Raw genomic sequence first — 19,440 nt, 5'->3', positions numbered from 1 at the left:
AGTTTGCAATACCTCTAAGGTATTGTCTAAAGGGGACTTGTTCTCATGTGTGCGTGTGTGTCTCACCCTTTCTGTTTGCTCCCTCTGCTTGTCTAGGAGGACTGTAACCTCAGGAACACGTGGCTGATGGGAGGGCTCAGCATCCTGGCTTCGGTGCCTGTGATGCCCCAGTACGCCTGCCTGCTGTGTGCCAGCAAGGGCCAGCACGAGGTGAGCCTCCCTTCTGAATTTACATCGAAGACGCTGAGAGAGGCCTCTAGTGGAAACGCTTGACATTTGAGTTTTCGTTTTTTCTTACAACGTACAAGCCCTTCTCGATTGTCGCTCGCTCTCAAAGGTCACCAGATTTCTACACTATAGTAAACTGAGGCTACTTGCTCTGAAGCTCCCATGGGGGGTGCTTGTCTCGCAGGGCGAGTGATTTACTAGGAATCTGTTCAGCCCAAGATGATACGAGGTTACCTCTGTAACTCTGGGGAGCTGTGTCATGGAAAGCCTCTTGTTTAGTGGTTGTATTTATTTCTCTCTCCCTTTCTCCTCTCCCAGATGCTGCACTGCCAGGTCTGCTGTGAGCCTTTCCACCGCTTCTGCCTGGACCCCGGGGAGCGCCCCCTGGAGGACAACGAGGAGAACTGGTGCTGCCGGCGCTGCAAGTTCTGTCACGTCTGCGGCAGGAAGAGCAAGCATTCCAAGGTGAGCACGTGGACCGCTTCGGTAGAAACCTCGCCCAGCCTGCACCTGGCTTCCTGTGTGTACCACCTGAAGAAGCAGCCAAGGCAAAGCTAACTGACCAATACTTCAAGAGCAGCGCGGAGACCAGGACCAGAGGACGCAATTGGAAATGGAGACAAGCTTGGGACACTTGACTTGGTTTTGAGACCAGTCGGCTGCTCTGAACCGAGCAGGCACTGATGGGCTGAGGGTGTTTGTGAATGCTGCTGCTGCTTCTCACCCTGCCTTGTTTCTGCTCTCAGCCCCTTCTGGAGTGTGAGCGATGCCAGAACTCGTACCATCCTGCCTGCCTGGGACCCAACTACCCTAAACCCAACAAGCGGAAGAAGTCATGGGTAAGTCCTGTCAACTGGCTCTCTCTTATAGCTGCATGAACAAATCCTGTTAGTAAAAACCCCCCAGACTCGAAGGGGGTCATACTCGTGCTGTGACCGTTATTCATGTTTAGAAGTACTACAAGAAACAGTGAATTTTCCAAATTTGAACTATTTCTAAATGTAGCAGTGTTGCTGCTGGCGTTTTAAAAGTTCTAGCTGTCCATTGTTAATAGGAGAGGTGTGAGGGAGCCCCCTGGTGTTCAGCAGTGGCACTGCTTTCTGTTTTCTCTCAGGTGTGCATGACGTGCATTCGCTGCAAGAGCTGCGGAGTGACCCCTGGGAAGAGCTGGGACTTGGAGTGGAACCACGACACCAGCCTGTGCCCTGACTGCACCAAGCTCTACGAGCAAGGCAAGACCCCACTGCACCCCACTGATCCATCATCACAGCAGCACTGCACAGACCTGCACCTCCCCACTGATCCATCATCACAGCAGCGCTACACAGACCTGCACCTCCCCACTGATCCATCATCACAGCAGCGCTACACAGACCTGCACCCCACTGATCCATCATCACAGCAGCGCTACACAGACCTGCACCTCCCCACTGATCCATCATCACAGCAGCGCTACACAGACCTGCACCTCCCCACTGATCCATCATCACTGCAGCGCTACACAGACCTGCACCTCCCCACTGATCCATCATCACAGCAGCACTGCACAGACCTGCACCTCCCCACTGATCCATCATCACTGCAGCGCTACACAGACCTGCACCTCCCCACTGATCCATCATCACTGCAGCGCTACACAGACCTGCACCTCCCCACTGATCCATCATCACTGCAGTGCTAGACAGACCTGCACCTCCCCACTGATCCATCATCACAGCAGCGCTACACAGACCTGCACCTCCCCACTGATCCATCATCACTGCAGCGCTACACAGACCTGCACCTCCCCACTGATCCATCATCACAGCAGCGCTACACAGACCTGCACCTCCCCACTGATCCATCATCACAGCAGCACTGCACAGACCTGCACCTCCCCACTGATCCATCATCACAGCAGCGCTACACAGACCTGCACCTCCCCACTGATCCATCATCACAGCAGCGCTACACAGACCTGCACCCCACTGATCCATCATCACAGCAGCGCTACACAGACCTGCACCTCCCCACTGATCCATCATCACTGCAGCGCTACACAGACCTGCACCTCCCCACTGATCCATCATCACTGCAGCGCTACACAGACCTGCACCTCCCCACTGATCCATCATCACTGCAGTGCTACACAGACCTGCACCTCCCCACTGATCCATCATCACCTAGTGTCGTCGCAGACCTGTCTGGACCATCCCTGGTGACCTCTATATATATATATATATATATATATATATATATATATATATATATATATATATATATATATATATATATATATATATATACACATACACACACACACATACACACACAAACAGTTGTTCAATGAAGTCTGTGTCATAAGTTAACAGAAAAGGCTTTGCTGTGTTCTCCCAGGTAACTACTGCACCATCTGTTCCAAGTGCTATGAGGACAACGACTACGAGACTCAGATGATCCAGTGTGCCAAGTGTAACCACTGGGTGCACGCCAAGTGCGAGGGGCTGTCAGGTGAGTGTGGAGGGGAGGGGCTGTCAGGTGAGTCCGAAGAGCAGAGCGGGAGGGGAGTGAAGATGAAGACTCACATTGCACAGAGGTTTGATCCATTCCTGGTTTCTACTTGTTGAATGTTTAACAGTTCTTGATCTTGCTCTCCCCCTCCCTCCAGATGAGCTCTATGAGATCCTGTCCAGTCTCCCGGAGAGCGTGCTCTATTCCTGCAGGCCCTGCAGCGAGGGCCAGCCCAGCCCGTGGAGGGAGGCTCTGAGCTCGGAGCTGCAGGCCGGGATCAAGAACGTGCTGCTGGGCCTGCTGAGCTCCAGACTGACCCTGCACTTGCTGCGCTGCAGAGAGGTGAGAGAGGGAGGGAGAGGGGGGGTTTCAACAGGGCTGGAGCCGCACACCAACCCCCAAACAGTCCGTATCAGGACAGGCAGCTCGCCACATGTCACTCTGCCTCTTAGCTGCGCACAGTAAGATCAAGCAGTCACTCACTGACGAGGGATCATTTTTGTTAATTGACAAAACATGCAAGTCTCTTGTTCTTCAGTCCAGACCCAGATATAGTGAGCCAAGTTGGGCCCTTTTGTTGAGGGATTGAGATAGGGTTAGGGATGTTCACAGTGATGTCATTGATTAAACCTTGCAGACATTTTAAAAAGACATGTAATCAAAATGCATGTCGCTGACTGTTCGTTATTTGTAAGTGCAGCAATATTGAGTCGTATGGATGGTATTGATATTTTTATTAGATTTTTTTTATTTTTGATGGTCGATTTTCAGTGGTTACTGGTGCATCAGGGTTATTTTATATTCCTCGTTGTCCAGACCAGTGTCTCTCAAAGCAGAGCTAGTTGACCATTGGCCCGCGGTTATGCTTCCTGTCCGCAGTGCTCGGAGGTGACGGAGTGTGACAGCGGCTTCGAGGGCAGCCTGGCCTGTGACCTGCAGGCGGTCGGCAAGAAGTTTGACAAGGGCCTCTACACCTCCGTGGTAAGACGCTGCGCCCCGTCCCCCCCCCCCCTGTCCCCGCGCACAGCGGCGTACTCACTCAGGCTGTCTCGCGTCTGTCTCTCTGTAGAAAGCTTTCCACGATGACGTCGTCCATGTGATCCGGACACACCTCGAGGAAGAAGCGAAACTCCCGCCGGAAGAGAGAAGAACTTCGCTGGCCAGGTCCTTCTACCTGAAGGTAAGAGCCTGGGGTCTCCTGAGATAGGGGGTCCCCTCTGATTAAGGGGGTCTCTTCTCTGATTGGGGGGGTCTCTTCTCTGATTAGGGGGGGGGGGGGGGTCTCCCTCTGATTAAGGGGGTCTCTTCTCTGATTGGGGGGGTCTCTTCTCTGATTAGGGGGGGGGCTCCTCTCTGATCGGGGTCCCCTCTGACGGGTGTAGTAGTTACACGGTGTGATGTGTATTGCTGTGCATGCGATGGTCCTGATGGGCTGCTTGCATGATGCATAAGAAGATCAAATGATCTTCTAATGATGGATGTTAAAACAAGAACTGCAGTGTGTTAGGGAGAGCATGTATTCATACCAGCTTTTAAGATATCAGTGCACTACAAGAGGCTCTTGCTGAGCTGCTGTGAGCTAATGCTGTGCTTTTGGTCTTGGGTCACGATGCAAATGCTACGTTGCTTTAGGCAGTAACCCTCGGCTCCTGAAGGGTTATTGATTTTTAAATCAAGAACCTTTTTATTTTCGCAGCTGTTGGAGAGTTTTTTCTGCTGGTTTAATGCCCAGGATCCCAAAGCGTGGGACCCCTGTTCCAAGACCCTCCCAAAGTGAGTACCCTAACTCGTCCCTGTCTCTAATCACACGGGCTGCTGTGTGTACTGGGTCGCTCCTAACCGGTAAAATGCTCTTCCTGTGCTTCAGTACCCCCTTGTGCTTTTCTGATGTGTGCCGGCGTGCTTTTCTCCTCTTCCCCACAGCGGCATTCTCCCGAACGCAGTGCTCCCCCCCTCCGCGGAGCACATGTACGCGCAGTGGAGGGAGCGCGAGGGCCAGCACACGCCCGCTGAGCCCCGAGCCGCTGCGCCGGATCTCAAGCCAGACCCGACGAGCACACCACGGTGGACACCCCTGCACAGGTCCGAGGGGAGGGCTGCGAGAGACAAGCCCAAAGGTAAAGCAAGAGGAATGAAACAGAGGTGCAGCTTGAATTACAAATTCATTACTCGAGGAAGTGACTTGATTGGATCCTCATGTCTTATGTCTCGTGTGTGTGTGTGTGTGTATTTCTCTCTATATGTATATATATAATTTAATGTGCGTGAGATACATAGATAGCTGTATATATTGGTATATAGGTAGATGTGTTTAATAATGTTTTCTTGGTGCATGTGTTATATTATTATGTATAATATTACACACACACGTTTTCTGTTGTTTTTAGAGGCTTTTTTCTCCTTTCTGCTGTCGAATGCTATTGATCTATATTGATGATGATTTACTACCTCTCTGATTTTATTAGATTCAGTAAGTTGTTCCCTGGTGGCTCTTCTGTAATGAAGGCTCCCCCCTCCTTTTAAACGGTCCGAGTTGGACCTGCTGTGGCGCAGATGGGCAGGGCAGCCCAGGGCTGCAGCTTCTCCGAATGGGCGTCGCTGGGCTTAGCGCCTGTGTGTGTGTTTCAGGGAGGAGAGGACGCCCACCTCTCGTTGAGCCCGATACCAGCTGGAGCAAAGAGGACCAGAGGCAGTGCTGTCTGTGCCTGAAGTACGGGGACGACCGAGCCAATGTGAGTCCCAGGGAGGGGAGCAAGACTCCCGTTGCACTGCAGGTTGATCCATGACAGATTTTACTACGAGTTTAATAAAGAGACGTGGCTAATCAAGCTCGTATTCGCCATTGAGGTCTCGTTTACAAGGGGGTCCTGGAAAACAATTGCATAAAAAAGATTACAATGTACAAACCACACAGAAAAAACAGGTGCACTTCAAACTTGATCTGCAGCATGCAGAGTATTCTTAAGACACACGTGAATCTGCCTGTTAATGTGGACTGAAGGAATGCAGATGCGTTGGCAGGAGGGGCTCAGAGGTTCTCCCTTTTGAAAGCACTTTGTTTGAAAGGCGCTCTTGCGTTCCTGTGTTCTCTCAGGATGCGGGCCGGCTCCTGTACCTGGGCCAGAACGAGTGGGCTCACGTGAACTGCTCCCTGTGGTCCGCGGAGGTGTTTGAGGAGGAGGGCGGCGCGCTGATGAACGTGCACGCGGCCGTCGCTCGCGGGAGGCAGATGGTGAGGAGCAAGTGTTTTTTTAATTCTAACTTCACAAACCGCCTCGTTTTCTGATCTCCTTTTCTTTCACCTCGCCCCCCCCCCCTCGCTGTTTTATGTTTAATTTTACTAAAAGAAACTTAATTAGTTCAACGTCAAACTTTTCGCCTGGAAGTCTCCACTGAAGTGTCAAAATGCTATAAAAAAAAAAAAAAAAAAAAAAAAAAAAAAATGGAAGATGCTGAATAGAGAATTTGAACTTTTACATTTTGGTTTTGTAATGACCCTTTCTGCTCCCTCCTTTCCCCTCCCCAGCGCTGTGAGAAGTGCCACCAGCCGGGTGCCACGGTAGGATGCTGCCTGACCTCCTGCCAGGGCAACTACCACTTCATGTGCGCCCGCTCCCGGAACTGCGTCTTCCAGGAGGACAGGAAGGTGTACTGCCAGCGGCACCGGGAACTCACCAGCGGCAAGGTAAGAGCTTCGCACCAAAGAGCTGTGCCAGCAGATCAATCCATCATCCAGGATCCAGCCTCCTCAGAAACCAGGGACCGAGTCAGGGGAGGGTCTCTGTGCCAGCAGATCAATCCATCATCCAGGATCCTGCCTCCTCAGAAACCAGGGACCGAGTCAGGGGAGGGTCTCTGTGCCAGCAGATCAATCCATCATCCAGGATCCAGCCTCCTCAGAAACCAGGGACCGAGTCAGGGGAGGGTCTCTGTGCCAGCAGATCAATCCATCATCCAGGATCCAGCCTCCTCAGAAACCAGGGACCGAGTCAGGGGAGGGTCTCTGTGCCAGCAGATCAATCCATCATCCAGGATCCAGCCTCCTCAGAAACCAGGGACCGAGTCAGGGGAGGGTCTCTGTGCCAGCAGATCAATCCATCATCCAGGAGCCTGCCTCCTCAGAAACCAGGGTCCGAGTCAGGGGAGGGTCTCTGCTGTTGATCGTGCTGGTTTAACATTCCCCACACAAACCCAAGCAGCTGTTTCTTGACTCGTTTCACTCTGAGCGCTAAAGCAGCTCGATCGACGCTGCTCTGTGCCGTGCTGTACCCTTGTCTATATATACGTGTATAAAATGTGGGGTTCCATGCAGGTTGTCGGGTCTGAATACACCCACTGATATAGTAAAATGAAAGGATAAAAGCTGGGTCTCTTGAAGATCAAAGTTTTGAAGTTTGTCGTCCTTGACGCAATAGTGGCTGTGTAATATATAAATACATTTTTAATTTTATCCAAAGCGATTTAGAGACTGGGGGGGTGAATTATGCATCATCAGCGACTGCTGCAGAGTCGCTTGCAGTAGACCCTCTGTTTTTACGTCTCATGCGAAGGATGTTATATCTCTGTGTTCGTATCTTTCCTCAGACTGTCTCGGGCGAGGGTTTTCAGGTGCTGCGCCGCGTCTACGTGGATTTCGAGGGGATCAGCTTGAAGAGGAAGTTCCTGACTGGCCTGGAACCCGAGTCCATCAGCATGATGATCGGTACGGCTGACCCCACCTCCCTGACTGCCTGTCAGCTGCATCTCCTGACGGTGTAGCCTTGGACCACTGTGTCCCGTTCTGACATTCGCACAAACGCTTTCCCAGGAAACCTGATTTTTGTGTGTGTTTGAGCAGTCAGCTGTTCGGTTTGACTGACAGTTTCCCCCTCTCTGTCTCTCTTCCTGTGTAGGCTCTCTGCAGATTGTCAAACTGGGCGTTCTGACGGAGCTGTCTGTTTACCAGGGGAAGCTGATTCCAGTCGGATACCAGTAAGCAAAATACAAAACCCATTGATCAAAGATCTCAGGGTGGTGAAGGGTGGAGGGGACCACACTGCTTCTAACCAGTCCAGGCTGAACTCCACACATGTTCTCCTGTGTGCAGGGGCTGTGCCGTCGCTGAATCGCTCCTCTGTCCGTGTAGAAGGCACTGCTTGAGGAGCGATTGCAGTTCGGAGGTCTGGTAATCGTCTCCCCTTCCATCAGGTGTTCACGGTGGTACTGGAGCACGCTGGACCCCAGGAGGCGCTGCAAGTACACCTGTCGAGTGACGGAGGTCCGACCGACAGCTGTGGAGAAGCCAGTGGAAGAGACTCCGGAGCAGGGAGACAACCACACCATTGCACACAGCCCCAGTGCAACCCCAGGTAATCAGGCATCGCTGATGGGGAACGTGCATGTTTTTTTAGTTGACTCTCCGCTCCTGTCTCATGCAGTATTCAGTTCAGTACTTTTATTTGTTTCCGAAAGGGGGGCTGCAAGGTTGACTGTTTGTGAAGCCTTTCTTTCTCAATGCAACATGTAAAGCACTTTAAGCATATGTCTCTGCATATGTTGTGAGAACGCGTCTCTGCATATGTTGTGAAAACACTTTTTTGAGATCAGAAGCCTTTTTTCAGTGCCGGCAGATGTTTAAAAATAAAAAATAAAACAGTTAGAAACTTTTTGTCATTGAACTTTTTTCAATTGAAGATTGGATCTTCTTTTTAGTATTTCTGAATTCAGCGGTGGCGTGTGTTTTTCATAGCCATGGATAATAACAGACGTTCGCGGTTTTTGTTTTGTCTTGCAGATCCAGCGCCTGAGAGAGAGATGCCCCCGCCCGTGGAGACTCCGTCAAGCCTGCTGGCTCCGGTTTCTAAACCAGAGTCTGGGGCGCGTATTAAAATCAGTGGCTACTCCCAGACCCGCCGTCCAGCAGGGGGGCTCTACCGGCCTCTTCCATCGCCAGGTGAGGAAGTGCACCTCTCCACAGCGGCCGTTGACTGTTTCTAATAAGTTATATATTCAGCTTCCATTTCTATCCTTCTTTTCTTCCCAGGGAGTGCCCAATCCAAGTCCCATCACATCCCGACCGTCAGCGACCTGGACGAAACGACCATAACCAGGCGGCCGCGAAGACACAGCCCGCTCTCCCACCACGCTGCGCCCCGTGGCCGCATGGCCTCCCCGCCTTTAGGAGGCAGCACCCCTCACTCCTCAGGACCCATAACTCTCAGGGCAGGGGCTTTGCACTCTAAAGCTGCCGGTCTATCCCCTTACGAGAGTCCCGTTACCTCCCCCCAGTCCCGTTCCGGCAGTCGCTCTACCTCTTCTATGATTGTTTTGGGGTCTACAGCATCTGCTATTTCTGCCCACCTGTCTACCTCAGAGTCTCCCCTCCACGGCTGGCAAGGCGGCAGTCCCAAAGCCGGGGGCGGTGGCTTGTGTTTCTCCCCCCTGGGCCCTGGAAGCCAGCTCCCCAAACCGAAGCCCTTCGACTCGGAGTTCGGGATCCTCCACCAGGATTCCCCGGAGGTGCCCCACGACTTCCTGGAGCCCTCCGACACGGACCTGGCCGGAGCCAACGGCTCTGCCTCCTCTCCGGACCACGCCGGCCCCGGGCAGGAAGCGCGGATCGTCTGCGAGCAGGACTTCCCCTACGCTCCCCACTTCGACGTGGAGTCTGTCCTGAACGTGGCCGAAGACCTGGAGTTCGACGAGAGCCTCCTGAACGACGACCTGGCCTTGCACTGCGGGGCCCACATCGTGGTCGGGGAGGTAGCTGAGAACCAAGACCCCGATTTCGGTAGCGGATGTGCTGGCAGCAACCAAAAACGAGCGCTCATCAGAGGCAGACCGCAGGGGGGTGCAGAGGACTGGGGGAACTCTTCTTCCGATGAGGACATGGATAACTATTACGACTTCACCCGCACCGTGGTTGCCCACGGGCCCCCTAAGGAGGCTGGGGAGGTGGCGGCTGCAGCAGAACCCCCATCTCTAGGGGCTATCAGCCAGCTGGATGGCGTGGATGACGGTACGGAAAGTGACGCCAGCGTGGCCCCTGCGACCGACGGGTCTAAAACCTCCAAGACAGTCGCCGGCTCTTCCGCGGAGCAGAAGGCACCTGGGCTGGCCGGGTTTTTGGACGATGTGGAAACGTCTTTTCAACCGAGCAACGGGCTGGAGAAGGAACAACAGTGTGGAGAGCCTCAGTGTCCGATGTCTACCGTGAGCGCGACAGCGGCGCTGGTGGAATCAACGGAAGCAGCTGCAGGGACACCCGATCACTTGAAGGCTCCTCCAGGCACGGCAGCATCTGAGGAGGTTGCCTCCCATCCCAAACTGGGCAGTCCCTCCAGTGCCGAGGTCTGCGCCATGGACCCGGCTCAGGAAAGCAGCCCTTCGTCCTCCGATGCTCCCAGCAAGGCTTTGGAAGATCCAGTCCTTGGTGATTCCACGTCTAAAGAAGCACCGTCGGAGAGCGTTGATCTTCAAACCACAGTAAAGTCAGCTAAGGCTCTGGCACCTTTGGATACCTCCTCCTCCTCTCTGCTTCCAGAAGCTCCCAAGGATGTTTTTCTGGATCCCAGCAGTGGACACTTTGTCTCCGCAGAGGACGGCTCCCTGGTGTCTTTCGAAACACCGGAGCGCAGCGCTTCACTGTCGCTTGGAGCAGATTGCTCGGACCCTCCTAAAGATGGCAGTCTCTCCTGTGCGCAGCTTTCTGTGGCGCCCCCTGAAGCAAGTAGTACTTGCAGCAGCGTCCCAGTTACACAGCTCTATCTTACAGCCACTGCCCCTCCTAAAATCAGCACGGGACCAGTTACACAGGCTTCAGCCGTCCTTCTGAAAGCAAGCCACGTTCCGCAAACAACAGCAGCGTCAGTAGTGCCGCCTGGTAGGGCGACCCATTCCCCAGTAATACTGGGTTCGAAAGACCATCTCAAACCCGCGCCTGCAATACGTGCCCTTGTGACTCCTCCTGCCCCCCAGACCACGCAGCCCCTGCAGTCTCCGCTCCCCAGAGGTCTGGTTTGCGTTTCCACTGCCAGCTCAGTTACCCTGGCATCGTACAGCCAGCTGTCTCTGCCCATCTTCTCCTCCCATTCTGTGCCTCCAGGGACCCCAGCTGTTACCATCGTTTCGTCGGCCCACGCGGGAGTCCAGAGCCCGGAAGTGAAGAGAAGGGAGGTAGCGCTCTGCCAGCCCGTCAGGCCCGCCGCTCCCATATTGATTAATGGCTATGGCTCCGCTGTCCCGGTTTCCAGGGAGCAGCAGCAGCCGGCTCCGGCTCCTAGAGGCAGAGTGATCTCCCTGAACCTCAGCACCCCGCAGCCCCAAGCCACGGCCCCTGCGCTATCGGGGCACACCCTGCTCACGGTGAGGGAGGTGGGGGGCCAGAACCCGGACAGCAACCCTCAGGTTCTGCTGGTCAACAAGTTCGGCCAGATCTTCGTGAAGAACCCCACTGACAACACTTTCCATCTCCCCGGGGCCAACTCGCCCTCCCTCAGCTTCATCGGGCAGATCAAGTCCCTGCTTCAGAGCAACGCCCTCGCCAGCACTCTGGCGGCTTCTGGGAACCTCTCCGCCATGGGGGGAGGCCAGGCCGCACACCACAGCCCTCTTTCCCCAGTCGGGTTCAGAGCTGCAGCTGCTCCAGCTGCTGTTGCTGCTTCTAGCTCCCCCCTGGTGCAGCGCCTCGCAGCAGGCCAGGGCCCCGCGACTCGGTACATCGCATACTCCAGCAGTGGTGGCGGGGCGCCCAGCATAGAGGACCTCCAAAAGGCACCAAAGCAGCCCAAAAGGGCATCCCCGTTAAAGGCGTCTGTCTCTCTGACGAAACCGAAACCAGCGTCTGTCTCAGTCTGCCAGTCCAACTTGGGGCAGCTCTATGTCCAGTCTCAGCCGACTCCGCCCCCCGGCCCTATTGGGGTTCCCTCGTGGACCGTCCGTGACCCGATGATGAACCTGCTGCCCGCGGTCAACCTGGTGGCTGGCAGGAGCACTGGGATGTGGAGCCCGCCTCCGCCCAGCATGGCACCCAACATGGGACCCCGCATCCTGAGTGCGACCTCCAGCTCGGGACCTCTCTTCAGGGTCCCTCCAGCCCTGAGCCGGGCCGACACGCTCAAACCCTCGGCCCCCGGGTTGCTGGAGCCGATCCCTTTTGCGCTCGCTGCCCTCCAGAGGCCTCGAACCCAAGTTCGCATCAAGAGGGTCTCCTCGCTGTCAGACCGCATTGCCATCAAGAAATCGAAGATGGATCTGGAACCAGTGGAGAGCGCCGGCCTGCTGGAGAACATCCAGCACGCTGTCAGCGGCTTCACAGCCTCCAGGTAGGGGCAGTGCGTTAATGTTAGTTTAATATTAGTACAGTGCCCCCCCCCCCCCCGTTTGTTTCATTATCAGACTTGCACATCAGAAAAAAAACATGAAAAGATCAGTTACTGAATCGTGACTGTACTGTACGTTGACACTGTACTGTTTTATGTAATTTTATACAAGTCATATATGAAAAATAAACGTACCACTGCTACTAACAACACGTAAAATTTCTGAGATTATATATATATATATACAGAGAGAGAGAGAGAGAGAGAGAGCACTCTGAGGCTTGATCTTGTTTTACACGGCATCAGCATTCAAGCCCATTATGTCCAAGTGCTGGCATGCACGCATCTCAAACTCTGCAGACCCTGCTGTTGATGCACACCCCACATTAAGTAATGGGGTTTGCAAAAAAGTAAGAAGCTTTTGTTAGGGCTTAGCTAAAAGCCCTGCAGATTCTGGCTCTGGGGATCACTGTGATGCACAGCGCTTGGGGGTGGTTTGGTATGGAAGGTTCTCTGTAAATTTGCAGTGTAGTTTAACCCCTGCAGCTTAACCAGACCAAAGCTTTGTGTTTTGTCTGCAGTAAACTGTGCAGAGTCCGCATGAAGACCCCCACGGTGAAAGGTGTGCTGGATTTGGACAAGCCCAGAGGGGAGAGGCTCAGTGACTCGGAGAACGTGGGGTCAGTATTGAACTCTGTAGCGGCTTCTGAAATGTCGGACCAAAGACAACGGCAGGGTTTGAAACTCCTCTCGCCAGCCCCTGCACCCGGGACCAGGCTACAGAACTAATCTGAATTAAAGCGCATCGCTTGCATGATCTGAGAACCCAGGCTTGTCAAGATTTTATAGCAAGTCTGATAAACCTGCAGAAAGAGATGAGCACGATCAGATCGGTGCACGTTTACCAGGAGCCTGATTGTTCAAACCCCGGCGCTGTGGGCATTTCAGTCATACGCCTCAACCAGGGGAGTTGGGTGCGGGGCCAGTGCTGGTTTGGAAATGGGGGTTCAGCTGTTAGTTTAATTGTCCGTGCCCTTCAGTCAGTCAGATCCAGTGAACCATTTAAACAAAGACACTTCGTTATCCTGACACGGTATTCTCTACCTCGATATTCATTACCTGGTGATTTTTAAAATGTTCCCTTTCCTTCTTCCAGACCTGCACCTTGGGACTCCATGTCTGCCCGGCTCCCTGATCCCAAGAACGAGAGGCTGAGGGACTGGCATGGAGTGGGAAGAAGTTCCCTGACGGACTGGACTAAATACTCCGGTACGCGACTCCGGGCTCCCCCTCGTGTGGTTTGAGGTTTTTGATCGTCGTTTCTGCCGTTGTAACAGGGCCCGGAGGAGGCTGGGTGTGAGCAGAGGTCCCCCCCCCCCCCCCCCCCCCCCCCCCACCCCTAACCGCAGTGCAAGAGAGCTGAGCTCGTCTGCATTCGTGGTTTTAGTTGGAGCCGTTAACCGTGGATCTCATCTCCCCTGCGGGGGACAGAATCTCTGTGGTGTCAGAGTGTCACACAGGGACCATGTTAGAATGACAAAACCTTTCTCCCTGCTAGAGTGCAGTATTGTGCAATTCCGTTTACCCTGTGTGTGTGTGTGTGTGTCAGGCGCCGCGTCGAGCTCTGATGAGGAGGGTCTCTTTCCCGATCCCGAGGAAGAGGGGGGTGCGTCGGCGAAGGACCGGCCCCACCTCCGCTTCGAGATCAAGAGTGAAGATGGCTTTCACATCCAGGCGGACAGCATCGAAGGTGAGGCTGGCTGGCTGGCAGGGGGGGGGGTGGGGTTAGCGGATCTAATCATACTGACACGTACTTGCCTCTCTACTCCCAGTTCCCAGTTTAGTTGAATGGGAATGCGTTGCTCGAGTTCAGCACTTTACATGTAATACAGTGGGCTGAGATGCCGGCTTATGAGAAGCAGTTCAGTTGCTCCCATGTAGAAGTTTCTGCCGTCTGAAAAGGCAATAATTACAGAAGAAAAAACAGCCGAAGTTGGTGCCCTTATAAGTTGATCACAGTAAAAGCACCGCAGCGTGTAACGAAGCACAGTGGAAGCATGCTGAAGGCGGCATTGTCATGAATAGTATAGGCAGTACAGCCTGGTAACTAACATGGCAAACGATGGGACAGTATACAGTGAATACAAATAAAAGGGTAGCGTTCCTGGGTGTGCGGTCTGTCTTAATTAAAAGGCGTAGTGTAACCATGGGGAACAGCATGGGGGCGCAAGAGGTTTTTTTCAGTACAGACAACATAGGGAAGATTAAACGGACTGTATGTACGATGGAGGTGGGTTATTGCTCCAACTCTAACTTGCTTCCTCTTTCTGTCTCAGTGGCCTGGAGGGCGGTGGTGGACCGGGTGCAGGAAGCCAGAGCCGCTGCCAGACTCAAGCAGCTCTCCTTCGCAGGTGTGTCTGAGTAAACCTGTGCTACCGGTCAGCAGCGACCAGCAAGCGCACGGATTATACTGGAGCCAGGCTCTGCTGGGTTAAACGCGTGGTGCAGAGCGTACAGGTGGAACGTGTGTGTGCCGATTAGGCTGTGGTGGTTGATTGCGGTTTTCTGTAATAGATGTGTGATTTGACCTGACTGTTAGTTACCAGGGATGAAAGCAAGACCCCCCAATGGCAGAGCGGTTTGATCCAGTCCTGGTTTCGCTATGAGTTTAATAAGACGCACCTGAGCTTGTTACCTATAGACACTGGCTAATTAAGGTTGTAGTAAAACCTGGAATGGGTGAAGCTGCTAAGCAGTGGGGTTTTTTCCAAATATATGCAAAAATGTAAGTATGGCATACAGATGGACTCCCCCTTGTTAAGCGTGTGTTACTGTGTTTGTTGTGCTCCTCTCTCTGGGGCCAGTAGTGTGCTCCTCTCTCTGGGGCCAGTAGTGTGCTCCTCTCTCTGGGGCCAGTAGTGTGCTCCTCTCTCTGGGGCCAGTAGTGTGCTCCTCTCTCTGGGGCCAGTGCGCTCCTCTCTCAGGGGGTAGTGTGCTCCTCTCTCAGAGGGCGTGTTCTCCTCTCTCTGGGTCAGTGTGCTCCTCTGTCAGAGGGCGTGTGCTCCTCTCTCTGGGGGCAGTGTGCTGCTCTCTCTTTGGGGCAGTGTGCTGCTCTCTCTTTGGGGCAGTGTGCTCCCCTCTCTGGGGGCAGTGTGCTCCTCTCTCTGGGGGCAGTGTGTTCTCATGCGTTGTGCTCCTCTCTCAGGGGTGAGCGGGGTGCGGATGCTGGGAATGCTTCACGATGCCGTGCTCTTCCTGGTGGAGCAGCTGTTCGGTGCCAATCTCTGTTCCCGGCACAAGTTCTGCTTCCACAAGCAGGAGGACCTGGAGGAGGAGCTGCCCATCAATCCCAGCGGCTGTGCCCGGGCCGAGGTGTACCTCAGGTAGGGACCCCACTGTCTCATGAAGTGTCACAGGGAAGGGGGGTTGTGTACCTGTGTGGCCGGCTCCCTTGTTTAACCAGCGTTCTTGTGCGTTGGCAGGAAATCCACTTTCGACATGTTTAACTTCCTGGCCTCCCAGCACCGGCAGCTCCCGGACATCGTGGCCTGCGACGAGGAAGAGGACGAGGTTCCTCTCAAGTCCACCAGGTAACTGTCCCACAATCCCGCCCTGGCCTTTCCAAAGGGTTCAAGCCCATTGCTGTGCAACAGGCGAAACAGTCAAGAGCACGTAGAGTCAATTCTGCTGCATCGCTAACTTTGACGACCAGTTGGATCACTCCGTTGCAATGCACTACAGCCTGCCTGCCTGAGAACTGAAACTGCATTCCGAATTCTAAAATAGAATTCGAAACGTCTGCCTCCTTCATACATGAACTAATTGTCTCTTAATTAAACAGCAATGCTCTTTTTTTAAGCCGGCTCTGCTTGGCTTGGCTGAATGACACCCCTCCTGTTCCTCCACAGGCGGGCCACCAGTCTGGAGCTCCCGATGGCCATGAGGTTCCGGCACCTGGAGAGGTCTTCGAAGGAAGCCGTGGGAGTGTACAGGTAATGCACAGCTAGCGCCCGACAACGCGGGACCCGCTGCTCGCTTTCACAGCAGCAGTGACCAAAGAAAAAGACGCAGCCGTCGCAAACAAAGTCTTTGGAACCGTTTTACTGAAGCAGCATCTGCTGGTGTTTTTAATGGTAAAGGGAACACAAAAATAAGAACACCATCATCCCTCCTCTCTCTCTCTCTCTCGCTCGCTCGCTCTCTCGCTCTCTCTCAGGTCTGCTATCCACGGGCGAGGTCTCTTCTGCAAGCGCAGTATCGACGCCGGGGAGATGGTGATAGAGTACTCGGGAATTGTCATCCGCTCCGTGCTGACGGACAAACGAGAGAAATACTACGACAGCAAGGTGAGGGGAGTGGGCTCTGTGTGTGTGTGCGTTTGTGTCTGCATCTCTGTGTGTGTGTGCGCACAAGACCCTCCTGTTCTATCACTCTTTCTCTCCCTCTCTCATTCCCCCTCTTTCTCTCTCGCAGGGGATTGGCTGCTACATGTTCCGCATCGACGACTTCGACGTGGTGGACGCCACGATGCACGGCAACGCGGCGCGCTTCATCAACCACTCCTGTGAGCCCAACTGCTACTCGCGGGTCATCAACGTGGAGGGCCAGAAGCACATCGTGATCTTCGCCACGCGCACCATCTACAGGGGAGAGGAGCTCACCTACGACTACAAGTTCCCCATCGAGGACGCCAGCAGCAAACTGCACTGCAACTGTGGGGCCAAACGCTGCCGCCACTTCCTCAACTAGCAGGACAGTGAGACTCCCAGAGAGGGGTGGAGTCCAGGGAGGGACGGGGAACAGAGACTCCCAGAGAGGGGTGGAGTCCAGGGAGGGACGGGGAACAGAGACTCCCAGAGAGGGGTGGAGTCCAGGGAGGGACGGGAACAGAGACTCCCAGAGAGGGGTGGAGTCCAGGGAGGGACGGGGAACAGAGACTCCCAGAGAGGGGTGGAGTCCAGGGAGGGACGGGGAACAGAGACTCCCAGAGAGGGGCTGGAGTCCAGGGAGGGACGGGGAACAGAGACTCCCAGAGAGGGGCTGGAGTCCAGGGAGGGACGGGGAAAGACTACTACCTGAGAGGGGCTGGAGTCCAGGGAGGGACGGGGAACAGAGACCATAGTTGGGGTTCGGGGTTCATGGAGTGTAGAGGCTAAGACAGACACTCCCCCCCCATTGTAATGACGGGCTATGCGGGTTTCTTTAGAAGTTGCGTCTGGGTTTTGCGACTCTTCTGAACAGACGCCCCTCCTGACTGACTGACGCAGTGGCGGCTCCTGCTTTCAGCCTCTCGTTTGGTCCTCTTTCCTTAGTGGGGGGAAGGGGAGTCTGGTTGGTTTCACACACCCAGACTGAGTGTTTTAGGGTCTGTATTTCAATAACTTAAGACAACAGAAGCTGTTCCAGTATTGGTGCTAATCCAGGAGGGGGGGGCTGTGAAAGCAGACAGGAGTGCGTTTCGCCCCCTGCAGGCACTCTAGAGTCCTTACTTTCATTACTGCTCATGTTAATTTGACAGACCCTTTTGCGCTGTTGCTGTTTCTCCACAGAAAGGCCCGCCTTTGGTGCTCTCAGCAAAAACAACCACCTTTTATAAAGCACTTGCATTGTTATCAACATCGGTTATTAGTGTTGAAGGAAAGCCCGCAATGGCTTGGTTAGATGTTTGGTACTGTGTCTGTTAGCATGATTCTTGGGGGTATTGTAAGGGTGTGCTGGGTCTCGTTCTTCATTCTTGCTCACCTAGTTTAAAAAGCCACTGCCTGGTGAAAGATGGTGCTAAGCTTGCTCACAGTGTATCTCTGTTCCCCCTCCCCAAACCGGACTGACTGCTTGTGACACTAAATCAGGTTGGATTTCGCTGGAGATACTTTGAGTTTAACTGGTTGACGCACTCTTCTGATGGCAGCTTTTTTGATAATCAGCCTGTTTTTGTATTTTCTCCCCCTCTCCTAAACCAGGGTTGGGAATGTGAGCTGACTATCTCTGTGTAGAGAGTCACTTTTTTTATTTAAATATTTTTCTTTATTTCCGATTTGTAAATAGCATTTACAAATTTAACTGTAAACAAAATGTTCATAGTGTTTGTTGTGGATTTACAGCTCGGGACATTCTGCGCTGAGATTAGGAGAATTAAAACGAGTGGGTTTTTATTTTTTTTGTGCGTGTGTTGCTGTTGAAAAAAAAATACAGATTAGATTACCACCTTTTTCTGACCCTTGATTTGAAACTTCTGCCCTCCTTTAACCCCCTCGATGGGAGGCTCTGGGGCAGGACTTCCCTGGCAGTGCCCCCCCCACCCGGTAAAGAACAGCCTGCAGTCAGAGCGGTGCCCCTGGAGGTGACTCCCTCGTGAAAGACCCTACCTCAGGCAGGGCACAGGGCTGTGTGTCTGTGCAATGAAGGAAGTGAATCTCTCGTTACGTGCTGAAACACACACACACAGACAGGTCCGTATCTCAGACACGAGATATGTGGCTAACTTTAATTTTTAAACAACACAGCGTTTTTTTGTGAACTGGCTTTGTTACCTTGTATTAAAATAAAACCTCTGGTTTTGTACATAGTCGTGTAAATATTTCTAAACCTGTTAAATTTTTCTATGCACTTTTTTTTTTTTTTATTTATGACGTCATTTGCCCAATAAAGATGTTAAGATGTTTGAAGAAAATAAGTTCAATAACCCCCAGTCTCGTCTGTGTCTTGGATAAGGTCGTGTTCGGAGCTCTGGTTGAATCACACACATAGCTTACAATCTGGTGTGTGTTCAATGACGTAGGAGGGGGGGAGGGGGGAGGGGGGAGGGGGGAGGTGGGTGGGTGTGTGTGCATACGGTTAAGAAGTTCCTCCTTTATTCTAAGTAAGCAGGGATTGAAATAAGACTCCAGCTGCATAGCACTTTCACCCACTCCAGGTTTTACTAGCAGCTTGATCAGCCCCTGGTGTGTGTGTGTGTGTGTGTGTGTGTGTGTGAATGAGACAAAGGAGGTGATTCAGCCTGACAGTGTAGTTGAGTTTACTGGTAAAATAACTGCCTTTTTTATATCTCTATTCAATGTGCAAGTCTTCCATACAGACTACAGCGTACAGGTCTATTTTATTTCTCTATCTCAGTCGTTCACACAGGCTGCACTGCACTGTATTGAGGCTGCTCTTAGAGAGAAGGTGTTTCAGAGCTCTGTTGAGGCGCAGTTATTACAGAGAAAGAGATCTGGACCCTAACCTGTTATTACAGAGAGAGATCTGGACCCTAACCCGTTATTACAGAGAGAGAGATCTGGACCCTAACCCGTTATTACAGAGTGCAGATCTTCCCTACAGACTACAGCGTACAGGTCTGGATCCTAACCCGTTATTACAGAGAGAGATCTGGACCCTAACCAGTTATTACAGACAGGCTGGACTGCACTGTTATTACAGAGGC

At 53.1% G+C, this 19,440-nt stretch overlaps 1 protein-coding gene across 1 annotated transcript in view; it reads left to right on the top strand.

Moving 5' to 3' along the window:
- The window catches only part of LOC121304193 (histone-lysine N-methyltransferase 2B-like), a 30,409-nt gene extending 11,722 nt beyond the window's left edge, over positions 1 to 18,687 (top strand). Inside the window, exons 11-37 of the mRNA XM_041235162.1 lie at positions 97 to 210; positions 547 to 693; positions 975 to 1,067; positions 1,343 to 1,460; positions 2,605 to 2,718; positions 2,876 to 3,060; positions 3,598 to 3,699; positions 3,788 to 3,898; positions 4,415 to 4,491; positions 4,642 to 4,835; positions 5,347 to 5,450; positions 5,813 to 5,950; positions 6,245 to 6,403; positions 7,303 to 7,420; positions 7,611 to 7,689; positions 7,906 to 8,066; positions 8,492 to 8,650; positions 8,741 to 12,020; positions 12,599 to 12,697; positions 13,174 to 13,286; positions 13,627 to 13,767; positions 14,354 to 14,428; positions 15,223 to 15,400; positions 15,500 to 15,607; positions 15,926 to 16,009; positions 16,234 to 16,363; positions 16,491 to 18,687. Coding sequence (XP_041091096.1) covers positions 97 to 210; positions 547 to 693; positions 975 to 1,067; positions 1,343 to 1,460; positions 2,605 to 2,718; positions 2,876 to 3,060; positions 3,598 to 3,699; positions 3,788 to 3,898; positions 4,415 to 4,491; positions 4,642 to 4,835; positions 5,347 to 5,450; positions 5,813 to 5,950; positions 6,245 to 6,403; positions 7,303 to 7,420; positions 7,611 to 7,689; positions 7,906 to 8,066; positions 8,492 to 8,650; positions 8,741 to 12,020; positions 12,599 to 12,697; positions 13,174 to 13,286; positions 13,627 to 13,767; positions 14,354 to 14,428; positions 15,223 to 15,400; positions 15,500 to 15,607; positions 15,926 to 16,009; positions 16,234 to 16,363; positions 16,491 to 16,766 — 6,657 coding nt within the window. The 3' untranslated portion in view covers positions 16,767 to 18,687. The remainder of the gene's footprint in view (positions 1 to 96; positions 211 to 546; positions 694 to 974; positions 1,068 to 1,342; positions 1,461 to 2,604; positions 2,719 to 2,875; positions 3,061 to 3,597; positions 3,700 to 3,787; positions 3,899 to 4,414; positions 4,492 to 4,641; positions 4,836 to 5,346; positions 5,451 to 5,812; positions 5,951 to 6,244; positions 6,404 to 7,302; positions 7,421 to 7,610; positions 7,690 to 7,905; positions 8,067 to 8,491; positions 8,651 to 8,740; positions 12,021 to 12,598; positions 12,698 to 13,173; positions 13,287 to 13,626; positions 13,768 to 14,353; positions 14,429 to 15,222; positions 15,401 to 15,499; positions 15,608 to 15,925; positions 16,010 to 16,233; positions 16,364 to 16,490) is intronic.
- Positions 18,688 to 19,440: the final 753 nt, after the last annotated feature.

This window comes from Polyodon spathula, chromosome 37 (assembly GCF_017654505.1).
Source record: "Polyodon spathula isolate WHYD16114869_AA chromosome 37, ASM1765450v1, whole genome shotgun sequence".
Taxonomy (NCBI): Eukaryota; Metazoa; Chordata; class Actinopteri; order Acipenseriformes; family Polyodontidae; genus Polyodon; species Polyodon spathula.
The sequence above is the reverse complement of the archived record's forward strand: the minus strand, read 5'-3'. Positions and strand labels throughout refer to the sequence as shown.